General features: G+C 42.0%; 1 protein-coding gene across 2 annotated transcripts in view; it reads right to left on the bottom strand.

The window, feature by feature from the left end:
- The window catches only part of C2CD2L (C2CD2 like), a 1,057,749-nt gene extending 1,042,341 nt beyond the window's left edge, over positions 1-15,408 (bottom strand). Inside the window, exon 1 of one of the 2 annotated variants that reach the window (XM_044080867.1) lies at positions 14,621-15,408. In XM_044080867.1, coding sequence (XP_043936802.1) covers positions 14,621-14,965 — 345 coding nt within the window. In that variant the 5' untranslated portion in view covers positions 14,966-15,408. The remainder of the gene's footprint in view (positions 1-14,620) is intronic. The other variant, XM_044080868.1, reaches the window with a different exon arrangement.
- Between the last annotated feature and the right edge of the window lie 310 nt (positions 15,409-15,718).

Below are 15,718 nucleotides of genomic sequence, written 5' to 3'. Positions count from 1 at the left end.
CATGCAAGCTCAGATCTGCTACCTTCAAACATACTTGCTCACTAAATATATTGTTTGTAAGAAAAGAATATATAAAGTTTTTTTAACATTTTGTCAGACATTAAATTATAGTCTCTGACATACAATACATCTACATAACAGACTCAGTGTTACACTTTTATAAAGGAAGTTGTGAAATATCAGTGGAATTAAAGGCCTGTGTGTGTCCTGAACAATGGTGTGACACTCTGTATGGAACTACACAAATGCGTTTTTACTACAGCCTTTTAGGAACAAGTTAGCTTCAAGCAATAAGAATATGACACCAGTGCAGAAATGAGTAAATAACCTACTTACTACTGTAGGCCTGCTCATGTCAGACAGGACAGGTAGAGGCTATAGCAGGGATAAAGGTCAACCAGCTGCTTAGGGGCTAGTGGTTACACAATGGTGAATTCACTGTACCACAGATAAGCGTTAGTCAATACCTTCACATACAGCTGTGTACAATACACATAAAGTAATAATATGGCTGAAGAATACCATTTAAGTGTAAAAAGAAAGGTCTACTTCAAAGAGAAACTCCATATTTCTTACAGAATATCTTGCATCTCAGAAGAGATGTTAGCTGCACATTTTTAAACAGTAGAATGCAGTATATACATTCACATGTAATTTCGGAAGATCTATGGACTGTCAGTTATAACCCCAAGAGACTCACAGAGCTGTACCTCAATAACTGACAGTGCAGTACAGCATGGCTGGGGGGTGCTGTACACTACAGGCTCTAACCTTTAAATAAGCCATTACATTATGGCCACTCTACCTGACTGACGTAGTTCAGGAGAATGTAAAAGCTCCTACGGCACTTGTCAAAGTGCTCTCACCAAATTTCCCCATGTCAATATAAATACATCTTGGCTGCCAAACACCTTCAGTATAATGCAATATAAAAATGAACATTCTGAATCTTTTGAATCATAGGTTCATAGGTAGGTACTAGGCTATTGGCCCTAGGGCCTTTATAAGCCTAGCCAAAAAGGTACCCTGGCTTTCGCCACCCAAGAAAATTATTTTCCTGTGCCCCTGTCAAGCAGAGCCACAGAAGTGATCCCCGGGGTGAATTTCCTATTTCCCATCCAATCATCAAGATTTTGCTTGAAGAGTGCTAATGAGGAGCTCTGTTTGACATAGATAGGTAGTCTGTTCCAGAGCATGGGAAGTCTCTGGGACAGGAATCTATCCCTCCAGCATGTTCTGTTTATTGTGATGACAAGGTTTAGGTCCCTAGAGCGTGTAGCTCAGAGAGACTGGGATTTCTTTAAGTGAAGCATGTCCAACAGCTCTGGGTTTGACATAGGTTCATAGGTAGGTACTAGGCTATCTGCCTAGGGCATTTATAAACCTAGCCAGAATGTGTTGGCTTTCGCCTCCCTTTTAGACTAGATTCCTGAGCCTCTGTCCAGCAGGGCCATAGAAGTGATCCCAGGAGTAAATTTACGATTTCCCATCCACTCATCAAGATTTCTCTTGAAGAGGGTCAGCGAGTGGCTCTGCCTAACATGGACTGGGATTCTATTCCAGAGTGAGGGAAGCCTTTGGGATATGAATCTATCCCTCCAGCATATCCTATTTATTGTTGTGCCAAGGTTTAAATCCCTGGAGCGTGTAGCTCTAATGGATTTGGTTTTCTTGAGGTGGAGCATGTCCAACAATTCCGGATTAGACATGGCCTTGTACGTCAGGCTTTAATCGCCTCTGAGTAGGCGGTAAGCAACTGAGTAGAGCTGGAGTTTCTTTAGTTAAACTGCATAGGGCATCTGTTTGAGGCCCACGATCCTCTTGGTGAGGTATTTTTGAGGTCTCTCCAGCTGTTGCAGGTGTCAGGTGAGGTGCATCCCACATGGGGCACTGTACTCAATTATGGGCCTGATGAGCAATGAGTAGAGGGGCACAATGACCTCTCTTGATCTAGATGTGAACCCTTTTGTGATTAGATGAGCTAAATAGAAGGTTTTTCTAACCACTTTGGCAATGTGATTGTCAAAGGAAAGGTTACTATCTACTTGGGTCCTCAGACCCCTGATTACTTCTTCCGTAATTACCTCCTATGTGGTAGTTTGTGGGCACTTTGTTTTTCCCAAAGGGGATGACTGTGCACTTTTTGGCATTTAGCTTGTGGCCATGGTTCTGACACCAGGTATCTGTCTCCATAAGGCCCTTCTGGAGGATGCTTGTGCCAGCCGGCGCATCGATTATGGCTCCCAGTTTGCAATCATCTGCGAACTTGGTAAGTCAAAGTCCTCCAGTGTTTGCCTGTACCTCAGAGAAGTATACACCGAACAAGAGGGGTCTCAGGACTGAGCCCTGTGGGACGCCACTTGAAACCGGTTTAGAATCGGACATGGCACCCGTGACTCTGACCATGTGAGTTCTATCCCTGAGCCAGTTTGCAACCCATCGTATGACATATGGGTTAATATTTAAACTGGTAAGCTTATTTATGATGCCACAGTGGGGTATTGTGTTGAATGTCTTTGCGAGGTCCAGGTAGGCTGTGTGGACTACCTTTCCCTCATCTATGGCTTTGGTAACTATTTCGAAGAAGTCTACTAGGTTTAAGAGGCAAGATCTGCCTTTAACAAAGCTGAATTGGGCGGGGTCCAGTGTTTGGAGGTTCCCAATGTCTTTGTTTATGAGATCCATGATGATGCGCTCCATAGCCTTGCAGACCAGGCTAGTCAGGCTTATAGGGTGATAGTTTGTGGGATCCGTTGTGGCACCACCTTTGTGGAGCGGGATCACTGTTCCTGTACACCATTCTTTGGGTACATAACCTGTGGTAAGGCTGAGTTGGAACAGTGAATTTATGTGAGGGTTTAGTTCATTTTGGAGCTCATGTAAGACACAGCCCAGGATACCATCCGGTCCCACTGATGCTGTGTTTTTTACTTTGGAGAGAGCTGCTTTCATCTGTGTCTGTGATGTCTGGGGGACTGCATTCTTCTGGGATAGACACTGGCCCTTTTGGGGGGGGAGGGGGGTAAAGTTTGCACTGAACGTGTCCGCCAGGATGTTGGCAATGTCCGTGGTTTCAGTGTATTTTGTGCCATTTTTCACCAGCTCGGAGAAGATCTGAGAGTTGCCACCCAGATTCTTGACGTAGCTAAAGAGCACCTTGTGGTTATCTTTAGAGTCTTTGGCGATTTTTCTTTCAAAGCTAGCCTTTGATGATTTTATGAGGGATCAAAGTTTCTTGCTAGTACTGATCAGGGATCCCTTCCCTTTTTGGGATTTTGCCTTATCATGTAATAGTTTCCTCCTCCTGTTGTATAGCTTATTTATGGCTGGGGTCCACCAGACTGGTCTCCTGTATTTGGAGGAGTGAGTCTTGGTTTTACTTGGGATGGCACAATCCATGCATTCCTGTAGGTGCTCATAGAGTGCATTTGTAAAGGATTCTGTGGTTTGGGTAGCATTTTCCATTAGCCCGGGGGCTTTGAAACTTTCCACCTTGGTCCTGAGAAGTGTGAAGTTTGCTTTTGAAAAATTTTTCACAGTGGTTTCCTTGGCTAGGGGTGGGGTCGGGATGTGGATGTCCATTGTGATTAGTTTATGGTTTGATCTTACCAACAAGGGGTTTACCTCTGGTGTGGAACATTGAGCCCCCATGTTGTTGATGACAAAGTCCAATATGTTGTCCCCTCTTGTGGGAGTGGTTAACCAGTTGTTCCATGGCATTTGAGTTTATAAATTCCAGGAACCATTGGGCAAAAGAGTTGGGACTTGAGTAGTTTTCCCAGTCAATGTTTGGGTAGTTGAAATCCCCCAACATCATGGTGTTTGGTGAGATCTTCATATTCTCAGGAATGCTGAATGGGGGTCCTGAGACAAGGTGGGTGATCTGTAGCAGGCTACAAACTGAAAAGCAGTTTTACCTACTGTTAGTTGCACATGGATGGTTTCCGCTGCTTCGTGCAGTGCCACTAACCTGGAGGTGTGGGTATCCTTGATGAAAATAGATACTCCCCACCTTTAGTATTTCGGTCCGAGTTCTTGGACCAAAAATAATGGTATGAGTTGAATCCTGGTAGTGCTGGGGTGCTCTCTGGAGCCTTGAACCAGGTTTCTGTTACTGCACAGATATTGATTTTCTCCATACTGATGAGTGCCTTGAGTGCATGTATCTTGAGGTTTAGACTTCTGGCGTCGAGTAGCATTACCCTTATTTTTTTGTTTCTGGTATTGTCTAAGGAGGTGGGTTTGTCTTTTGAGCCTTGCCTAAAAAAGGCACTATGGGGGTGGCAAGAGCCTTAGCCAGTATTCGAAAGCCTAAGGGTGACAGGTGCAAGGCGTCCCTGGAGAACCAACGTGGCTTGTCGAGCATGTCATCCCAGGCTGACAGACACTGGATCCCCTGTGAATGACACCAATAGCTTAGCCAATTGTTAAAATTGATCATTTTGTCTTTATACTGTGGCATCGTTCTTGGTGAGGGCAAGATGCTACTCAGGGTCAGGGTCATACCGGCCTGGGCTACATGATCAGAGAGCTCCTCTATGTCTCTTTTCATGTAGTCCAGGCAGGTACGTCTCAGGTCATTCACACCAACATGGACAATGACAGAGTCACATTTGTACCTGCTGTGGAGTGACCCAAGTGCTTGTGTTATGTGGCGGACCCTGGCACCCGACAGGCAGCTTACAGTGACCTTCTCCTTGTTCAGTCTGGTGAGTGGGACGTCAGTGAGCCTGACAATAGAGTCTCCAATTACTAGTGTATTAGGTGTGTTATTTAGCCCTAGGGGCTGCGACTGCGTGGCGCACTGACTTTGTGAAGTATGTGATACGTGAGAGTTGTTGTGGGGGTAGCAGTTGCTTGGATGTCTGCTTTGGAGGTCTCTGTTGCTGTGGCAGATTTTTATTTAGAGCCTCCGAGTATGTTTTTGTGAGTTTATATGTCTTGTTTGCTGGTGCGATTGGTCTATGTGAGACTGGTTGTGTGGTGCAAGTGGTTTCCTTCTCCTCCTGACTGACTGTGCCAGTCTTGGGTTGAGAGAGCTCAGCCTCCAGTTTGGCTGTATAGTTGCATCTCTCACATATATTTGAGTTTGTTGGAAGGAGGACAGGGTTGTCTGTGTACATAAGGTAATTGTAACATTGCCTCAAGATTCCCAGATTCACCAGCTGGACTGGAGAGTATACCTGAAACTGCGCTTTGGACATGCCTGGATGGTTTAAAGAACTGATTTTATTGATTGTCCGGAATGGACGAACAGGAAGTCTTGTACTTCTGGATAGTATAAGGGGGTGTAGTGCTAAAGTTTGTTAGTGCTTACTGAGAAATTTGAGCAAGTGCTGGGCTGTAGAATGAAGGTTGAGTGCTTATTTTGAGAGTTTGACTAGTTCTAAGGGAAAAATTGAAGAGCAGACTTTGTGGAGCAGGGAATAGTTTAAAACTGCTTAAACGGCGCTGCGTGACATTGCACGATGCGCAAAATCGTGCAAATGCAGGTTTTAAAGCAGGGAGCTTGAAAGAGATAGGAATTAGCCCAAAACGGCCAATAGACTACTAGTTGCTGGGCTGAGACCACTCCTCCAGGGAATGATAGGTTGCTCAAAGTTCCCCACTCTCACTGGTGAACAGAGAAGCTTCCTCCTATCCAAGTAATGATATGGGCAACACAGGAACCTATACCACAGCTCAGGATTCAGCAAAACCTGAAATCTGGACTACTCCAGCTCAGAAAAGGTGGGAAACAAGGATATTTTTTTGTTTTTTTTTTACAACAGAAACAACAGTAACTTAACAGAAAACACTGTAAATGCTTTAAACAGGCTAGTGCACATGAGTGTGTAGCCTACAACAGTTAAACAACACGAAAATGACTTAAAAGTGACTTTAGGAAGTGCAGAACAGGAAAAATACAAAAAATAATCTTTAGAACAGCTAGAAACTTGCTTTTGGCGAGAAAATGTAGCTGCAAGAAAAATAGCAGATAAAAAATACTTAAATCTTTTGAAAGTCTCTCTTATGTCTCTCTGCTGCTTGTAGCACTCTGCAGGACACCACAAGGAGCTGTGCTGAGTTGAATACAAGCGCAAAACTGAACAAATGTGGGTTTTAAGGCAGGGAGCTTGAAAGAGATAGGAATTAGCCCAAAACGGCCAATAGACTACTAGTTGCTGGACTGAGACCACTCCTCCAGGGACAGAGACCTTCTGTGTTAGCCTGTACTTCAGAGAAGTAGATACCAAACAGGAGGGGACGCAGGACTGAACCCTGTTTACTCACTGGTCTGAAGTCAGATTTGGAAACTGCTATTTTCACAATGTGGGTTCTGTCAGTAAGCCAGTTGGCAACCCATCTTGTGACATAGGGATTTATACTTAGTTTAGAGAGTTTATCTATAATTCCAGAGTGGGGGATGGCGTCGAAAGCCTTGGCGAGATCTAGATAGGCTGTGTGAACCACCTTACCCTCATCTATGGCTTTGGTGACTGCTTCAAAGAAGTCCATCAGGTTTAGGAGACATGATCTGCCTTTTACAAACCCAAACTGTGTTGGGTCTAGAGTTTGGAGATTACAGTGTCTTTGTTTATGAGTTCCATGATGATACATTCCATGGCCTTGCAGACCAGGCTCATCAGGCTAATGGGCGGTAGTTCCCAGGGTCTGTTGTGGCTCCCCCTTTGTGGAGTGGGATAACTGTCACAGTGCGCCATTCAATGGGCACAAAGCATGAGGTGAGGCTATAATTGAACATGGTGCTTAGGTGGGGAGCCAGTTCATTCTGTAGTTCATGTAGAATGCAGCCTGGGATGTTGTCAGGTCCCATGGATGCTGTGTTCTTGGCTTTAGAGAGTGCAGCTTTTACCTGCGCAGCCGTGATTATAGGAACTTTGCATTCTTCCAGTATAGAGATGGCTCCTTTAGGGGGTGAGAGGGGGGTAAAGTTAGCACTGAACCTATCTACCAGGATGTTGGCAATATCAGTTGTTTCTGTATATTTAGTGCCATTGTGCTGTAACAGATCTGAGTGTTGCTATTGAGATTCTTGACATAGAATGCTTTGTGGCTGTCTTTAGAATCAGTGGTGATTTTGTTTTCATAACTAGCTTTGGAGGATTTTATGAGGGATCTCAGCTTCTTACTGAGACTGACCAGGGAGTTCCTCCAGTCATGGGATTTTACTCTTTTTTGCAAGTTTCTTTCTTCTAATGTAGAGTTTGTTTATGGCAGAAGACCACCAGACTGGCTTCCTTTTTTGGAGGATAGCATCTTGGTTCTGTTAGGGATAGCATGATCCATGCACTCGTGTAAGTGCTTATAAAGTGTGTTTCTGTAGGATTCAGCAGTCGTACCTCTATTGTCCATCTGCATGGGTGTCATGACGTTTGCCACTTGTGTCTTAAGAAGCATGAAGTTGGCTTTGGAGAAATTTTTTACAGTTGTTTCCCTAATGGGGGATGAGGATGGGATGTGGATGTCTAGGGTGATTAGCTTGTGGTCGGATCTGACCAACGAGGAATTGAACTCTGGTGTGGAACACCGGTCGCCCATGTTGGTAATGACCAGGTCTAGAATATTGCTGCCCCTGGTGGGGGTGTGGATAAGTTGATCCAAAGTGTTGGAATTTATGAATTCCAGAAAACGTTGAGCAAAAGAGTTGGTACATGAGTAGTTTTCCCAGTTAATGGTGGGGTAGTTGAAATCACCCATTATTAGGGTGTTGGGTTGTACCCTAATATTTTCCAGTGTATCAAGAAAAGAAGAGTGGGAATCCTGGGGCATGGTGGTGGGGGGTCTGTAGCAAGCTACAATTTGGATTGCGGTCTTGCCTAGAGTTAGTTGCACTTGGATAATCTCAGATGCATTATGCTGAGCAACTAGTTTGGAGGTGTGAACATCCTTAATGAATATGGACACACCTCTGCCTTTAGTGTTTCGGTCCGGGTTAGGTGCCGAAAGGTGTGGTATGAATTATAGCCTGGTAATGCAGGGGTGCTCTCTGGAGCTTTGAACCAGGTCTCTGTCACTGCACAGATGTTGCTGTTTTCCATTTTAAGGAGTGCCTCGAGTGAGTGCATTTTGAGGTTTATACTTCTAGCACTGTGTAGCATTACCCTCAGATTTTGTTTGCTTGTACCTGTTATGGTGGTGAATTTGTCATTTGAACCTTGCCTAAAAAAGTCACTATAGGGGTGGCAAGAGCTTTTGCCAGTATCCGGAATCCCAAGGACAACAGGTGAAGGCCATCTCTGGCAAAGCATTGTGGTCTGTCGATCATGTCATCCCAGGCAGACAGATACTGGATTCCCTTAAAATGACACCAGAAGCTTAGCCAATGGTTGCAGTCAATCATTTTGTCCTTGTACTGTGGTATAATTCTGGGTGATGGCAGGATGCTACTTAGGGCTAGGGTCATACCTGCCTGGGCTACAAGATCTGAGAGCTCCTCCATGTCTCTTTTCATGTAGTCCAGGGAGGTACATCTCAGGTCATTCACACCAACATGGACAATGACAGAGTAATATTTGCACTTGTTGTAGAGTGACCTGAGTGCTTGCGTTATGTGGCGGATCCTTGTTTAGCCTGGTGAGTGGAACATCAGTGTGCCTGACTATAGAGTCACCTATGACTAGAGTGTTGGGTACATTATGCCTTATGGGCTGTAGTTGAGTGGCACACAGTTTGTGGGCTATGTGTCATTTGGGTTGTGTTGGGAGGTGGAGGTTGCTTGCATTTTTGCTTTGGAGGTCTTGGTTGTTTGGGCAGATTTTTATTGAGAGCCTCTGCGAATGTAGGCATGTGTTTTGTGCTTCTTTGTGTGTGTTTTGGTGGTGTATGTTTTGAGGGACTATGTGTTGAGTGTGGCGAGGTGCAAGTGTTTACATTCTCCTCTGGACTGTCTAGTCCAGTCTTCGGTGAAGACAGCTTTGCTTCCAGTTTGGCTATATAAGTGCATCTCTCACAGGTTGTAGTGCTGGGTGGTAGGAGAAGAGGGTTGTCTGTGTACATGAGGCAACTGCTGCATTGCCCCAAGATGGCCAGATTCATCACGTAGACAGGAGAAAACACCGGGACCTGATCATTCTACTATGAATGTATGCAATGATCTGACATTCTGCTGTCTAAGCACAAACCTCTACCTTCTATTTGGACTCCAGTTATCAATATATCCAGTAAGATAGCTAGGGATTGTTATGCCAATGGATATAGTGGGACCCTTTTAAATTAAATATCACAAATGTATCTATAGTATCACTACTGGCAAACACTGGAAACTGCTTAAGATCCAAATGTGCTTTATGTACACTGTGCTAAGGCAAGCTTAAAGTGATTTAAAATAAAATTATTCAAGTTGTTCAAAATATCATTAGTTTCTCAAACCATCTCTACAGTTTTTGTGGCTCCTTTGTGATGTAGTGATTCTGTCTCCAGTATAATCCACAGCTTGCTAGAAGTCTTTACTCTTGGCTTACAAGTCAGTCTTCCAGAGAGGAAAAAGTTTCTCCGAGACAGGTTCTTGTCTCTGTGACTTCACCAGTTTCTTTCTTTCCTGGTTCTGGTGTTAACTTTTCGCTAATGGGGGGGACGTTCCTCTAATCAATGAAGGTGTGCATTCTCTTCCTTTAATGTCCCAACATTGCAGACCCCACAGTGGTCCTTAGTGGACACTATGCCAGAACATATTTATTAACAGGATGGGTGGATGAACTGGTCAGCTGACTCTTTTCAGCCACAACCCAGAATGCATATACATAGAAGACATACTTTACATTAGAATAACACTATAGGAACATTACCTTTTTTGCAGGGACAGAGGTTCATAGGTAGGTACTAGGCTATCTGCCCGAAGGCATTTATAAGCCTAGCCGGAATTGTGTTGGCTTTCGCCGCCCCCTTAGATTAGTTCCCTGTGCCTCTGTCCAGCAGAGCCATTGAAGTGATTCCTCGAAACATGAACATGAGCTTACACAATTTTAATAAGCACGTAGTAACAGAATGCATAATTTGGAAATAAGCAAAATAAGTTTGAAAGTAAATATAGTTAACACCATTCAGAAAAGTAATTGTTAAATCTATTTATGCACTGAAGATGTTTGCAATATCATCTGTACAACTATAGAGTTTTAATAGCGGTGAATCAGATCTGAGTATGATAGGGTGGTTTGTCAAATCAGTGGCACTGAAGGAAATCAAAGTAGTGAACCTTAAAGTTGCATATGAAAGATACAAGACTGGGAATATTCTGCACATTTCTATGGAGAAGTTTTCCACCCAGCAGGAAACATCATACCAAAGGCTCTTCTACTGATATTTAGTGTAAAGGGATGCTGATGCAAGAAAATAACCCTGAAGTTAGCATTTCTTTGTGAATGATGAGGGTCACTGTAAATAAACAGCCAACAAAGGGGGAGGGTGGCGTTTATGAAAGAACAGCTTATAGATGGTGACAGACCAAGTAGAAACACTGTTGAGATTGACAAACGTGTGTTTGTGATTAAGAGAAAGGTGCAGTTCTGTGTGCTGTTGCGAGCTTAAGTTTCTCAAAAGACCTATTTTATATAATATTTTCTTCTGGAATCTGGTGTTTTATGTTTTTGAGTTCCCTAGAATAATTAGATGGAGACAACATTCAGGAAGGCATCAAGATGTTTACAGCAATGGAGCATTTACTTTCATGTGAACTGAGACGTGTGATTTTATATGGCAGCTTAAATTGCTATGACAATGAAATAAACTCTGTGTTTAAATAGTTAAGGCTGTCTGTGTACAAGACCTGCACTTGTCTGTGTACTTCCAGTCACAAAATATCTGCCCAGGAAGTTACTGCACTCCCTAATATTGTATGATGTGAGTTTGTTGCTTATATGCAGTACATCAGCATCTGCTCAGTCTTCAACTATTGGTGCCTAGTCCCAGATGCATTTTCTAGTCTGCTACTAAGGATAAAGGAGAACATCATGGTTAATAATACAATCACCACATCAAAACAGTTCTACAGATAATTCACCTCCATTCCAAAACAAGCATGCAGGCAATCTATTACAGCCTCTATCCCACAAGTGAGCTAACCACTGATACAGCTTACTGAGCTACATTTTAAGTTACTTGGTAATGGTCACTGATGCACTCTACTTACCATGCAACTTTATATCAGCTGACAGAAAAACTGGAGGAACTAATCAGCTAGCTAGCCCTATCTCCTGTTCCTACTGCTAGTACCACAAACATCTTCCTAGTCTGGAAGGAACACAGCGCATATCCTCAGACATACTTTGTAACAGAGAAGGAATCATGGAGCACGATTCTGCTCACCTTTCTGGGTTGGGGGCTGCTAAATGGCTGTGCAGCCCCTGACAGAATGATAAAACTTGTACAGACTATCTTCTTTACATTTTGGGTTCCTAAAGGCTCCCATTTTATTGTTGTTTCCTGTGTGTGTGTCTACATGCACAAGTGTGTGCGCCCCTGTGTGCACATCTGACTCCATGTGTATGTGTACTGCACTAAACACTGGGTCTCTACTCAGTGGTTACCTTGAGCCCAAATGACTGGTGTCCTTAGCCTGGAAGACAGCAGCCCCTGGGGCATTCCATTTTCTATCACCCAATAAAATGCCAGCAAGCTACTTTCACAAGCAAATACAAGATGATTGTGTTCCAGAAAGTAATCTATGGAATACTTCACACTGCTACACTGCAGAAAAGCTAACAGCTTTCCTTATTTTGTAACTATTGTCTTCACTGTTCATTTAGAAAGCTATGAAGTATAAGCAATGTCAAATTATGTTGTCTTTCTGTGGCAGTGATAAATTTTTAAAAATGTTCAGAATGATAAAATCAACAGCAACACTTCTGATTTACTGATGTAAGAAGTGACATTAGTAACAATACCACATTTATGCTACATTCAGAACTATTTCAATCTATAAATACATAGGTCGAGAAATCCTGAACAATATGGAGAGTTTCAGATTACATATGTATTTGGTAAGTCATCGCTACACTACAGAGTCTGTATGTTATTTGCCTTTCCTATAATACTTAGCATACAGCAGTTAGGCCATTTAGTACTCTTCTTCACAGCTTTCTACTCTGATGCAAGCTCCCCTTCTTTGTTATACAAGCACGGGAAAGTGCCAAGACCAACACTAGCAGTGCAGAGGATTTAGCTCCATCTGTGCCACTGACACTGGTGGCCCTGATTCAACTAGCTAGTCAAAATGGCAGAAGGCACTAACAAAGAAAGTGAGCATTATACAATGAAGACAACTTAACCATTCCAAACAGAGAAAGTAAGGTGGACCCTACTAATAGAATGCTACTTAGTGAAGGCCACAGAAGTAGACTCCCTAAGAGGTGTGCACAGAGTGACATTGGAATGCATGTAGTCATGTGCTTAGAGTGCACGGAAAGACCTTAATAGTATCTAATGCAGGAGTAAATCTGATCCTTGAATGGATGGAGGAGTTAGGCACATTAAAAAAATCCTCACTTTCCCATGCAAAACAAAAAATATAACCTCTGTCAGGAAAGACAGAAAGCAAGGGAATGTGACATACAATGGGCATAAAGCACAAAACGACATTAAAAAAATGGAAAGGCTTCCTACTTAGTAAATAAAGGTCAAAGCACTACACTGGGTTAGGTTTTACACTTATTTACTTCCTTAAGAAGCAGTGCATCATAATGACAACAATAACATGAAGAGAAAATAAAGCAATTTTCACAACTTGAAAGATTGACAGATGACCACATTATGGCTGCTTAGGAGATAAAAACAGATAATTATTTGTTTATTGTACCCACCATCAGTAAGTACAACCCCAACAATATACAAGTCCATAAAGTCTATGTAGTGGTATGAAAAAGTTATCTATGCAAAGTATTTGTTTTAACATTCTTAATTGCTACGTGCCATGTTCTTAAAAATAAATGGGGCTGCTATGTGCTTTTCACTAGCTAAGGAAAGCATCCACTAAGATACAAACTGCTCCTGCTTAGGAATTTAGGAATCAGACCCCCAGCTGTCAGAAGGCATTTCAAGATTGTGTGAGCACAGAGTACAACCAATTTGAAAGTGATAGCACTAAGCTACTGTCCAGAAGCCTCATCAAATGGGACATCAAGTGCAGTCGTCCAAATCCCAGACATGCTCCAAAAGAAAGACTGCATGCTGTGGGGTGAGGCACTTAGCAAGGGAGATTATGTAAACCGACCAGCATTTGCATCTTGTCTGATCTATGAAACACATCTGACATCTGCTGTGATACCACCATGGTTCCCTGTACTGAGAATGCATTTACTATTGCAAACAATAATATGGGATACCAGAGATTCAAGTCTTAAAACGCAACCAGAATGCAGCAGAACATTCAGATAAATTGCAAAAGATTATTATTCCTGTATTTTAAATCACTTAGCATTGATTAAAGATGCTCTCTGGTTTGTTTAAAATGAACAGGGACACACATGAAAATTGCTTCTTCTAGGTGGCTAACTTGCTTAGAATATTAAAAGGCCTATTCTATGTGTTACTTTCTATCAAATAATTAAACATTGTGCTACAACTCTTCAATTCCTTGACAGACTGCCAAGCAGTTAGGTGCAGCTACAAAATTCGCATGCCATGATCCAGCATTCTGAACTATTTTGTGTGTTATATTTGGCAGAGGGGCTTTAACATCTCTACTTTGCTGTTGTTTAGTGGTATGAAAGTGAGGTTAAACCCCTCTTACAAAGGTTAACATATAAATCTTTATACTACATAATGATTTTAACAGCATACTTTAAAGTGGGCATAAATGTTTACATATTTAGGTACAACTGCACACATCTGTTCATTTACCCTTCTTGCTCCTCAGTAGTATAGCCTGTTTTTGAATTAACTTTTTTATCATTTTCCACTACTACTAGATACATTAGTAAAAAATGAATATAGAGTAGGTTTAAAGAAAAAAAGTTTAGTAAAGAAGACACATTTAGTGACTGAAAAAGCATACGGGTGGGGAAATGTGTAAACAACAGTGGGCTATCTTGTAACATCAAAAAAAAAAGCTTCCAAACTTAGCTTTGCAGACAATATTTTGTACTAGTGATATGAACTTTCTTACATCTGGTCAAAATGTTTACTGTAATGTTACTTTCTGAAAAACAGACCTTGAAAGTAACATAAAAGCTTTCTAGCTTGAAACCAAAATATAATAACATTTTTTTTAGAAACTGTCACTGATTTACATTTTACAATAAAAATACATAAAAGTGGCAATAAAACATAGGTTGCTAATAATTGCAAACACAATAATAAAATACCGTAGAAACATAAGTACGCTGCAATAAAAGCCTAATAACCCAGCACTTCTGCACTGTCTGATTACTATTAAAATGAACTGGGTATCTTGAATCACAATTCAGTTTACCACCTATTTCCCAGATTTACCAAGTCAGAAGAGCATTATGAATTTGTCTTTTATTAAAAAAAAAAAAAAAAAAAAACGACACCAGTTAATATAGTGATAGTGTATTTTAAGAATGTATAATGCTCAAGACAATAAATGTGTCACAACATGGCAGGACTGTTCTAACAGCAAAAGCCTGTAAATAAGAAAAACTCAGCAATTGTGTACACCTACCCCAATCCTGCAAGCTTGTTCATTAAGTGCCTGGATCCAAGCCTTCTGCCAGTTCTCTCTGAAAGACCTGAAGGCAAATGAAGCAAAAAGTCCTTTCAGACCTGATTCACTGGAACTGCTCCCTCTTCCAAATCCCAACCTTGTGAGGGCCTTCCAGATCCCTACTTCCTTTAGAGGAGCAGGCTTTAACTTCAGACTTGCACGCCTCTGCCAAATGCCAACAGAATACTGTACCAGCCATGTGAGGACAGTAACCAAGGAGGCAACGAAAAGCAGTAGCAGTATTACCCCTCCAATATCATCCAAGCCTGCAGGAAGGAGAACATTCCCAAACAGTAACATCATAATTTTTAAAACAAGGATCTCCAATTATTCAGCATGCACCTCACTGAAAGACAGGTGGCATTACAAATCCTCTGCAATTGTTTTTTTTTTTTTTAATTTTATTATTTAGTGGCAGACATACAGTAGTGCTGTTCAATATGTCAGATAGCTCCGAAGTTCCACAGTCTGAAGCCGATGTTTTAATTGTTCTCGTTCAACGTGTGGTTCACAGTTTAGTCAATAGGTTTCAAAGATCATGTGATATCTGTCAAAATGTTCGAGCTGACAAACCTTCAGCTGTCAGACAAACCATTACAGTCGTAGCTAGATTCCCCATGACTGAAGGGACCCCTACGTCGTCACGAGTGGCGTCATGGGGCAGAGAAAGGGAGGAGTTGATGAGAGCTCAGCCTTCGGTTGTCTAGCGGGAAAGGAAAGCGGACGGCCATTTGCTACACGATATCTTCCCGCGAAATCGGCCATTTCCTGCATGGTATCTCCAAGCGTGTTTTGAGAGTAATATCTGTATCAGTTTTCAATAAGTGGTCTATAGTTATATTTTAACAGTTCTCGTTGGCTACATGCGCACAGTGCATATTTAAAAGGAGTAGACCATTTTCAGCGCGATGGTTGCAGTGGGATGAAATTTGTGTAAAATGTAAATGTATTTTTTCGCCTATTGGTATTCGTAATTTTTTATTAAGTGGGAACAAATGATAATTTTGTGAAAGGGGACTTTTGGTATTGGGGGCATAGTAAGTAGACATGGGATTC

Source organism: Protopterus annectens, chromosome 8.part0, assembly GCF_019279795.1.
Source record: "Protopterus annectens isolate FY-2018-M chromosome 8.part0, PAN1.0, whole genome shotgun sequence".
NCBI classification, from domain to species: domain Eukaryota; kingdom Metazoa; phylum Chordata; order Ceratodontiformes; family Protopteridae; genus Protopterus; species Protopterus annectens.
Note: the sequence above shows the minus strand (reverse complement) of the source record. Positions and strands in the feature narration are given on the sequence as shown.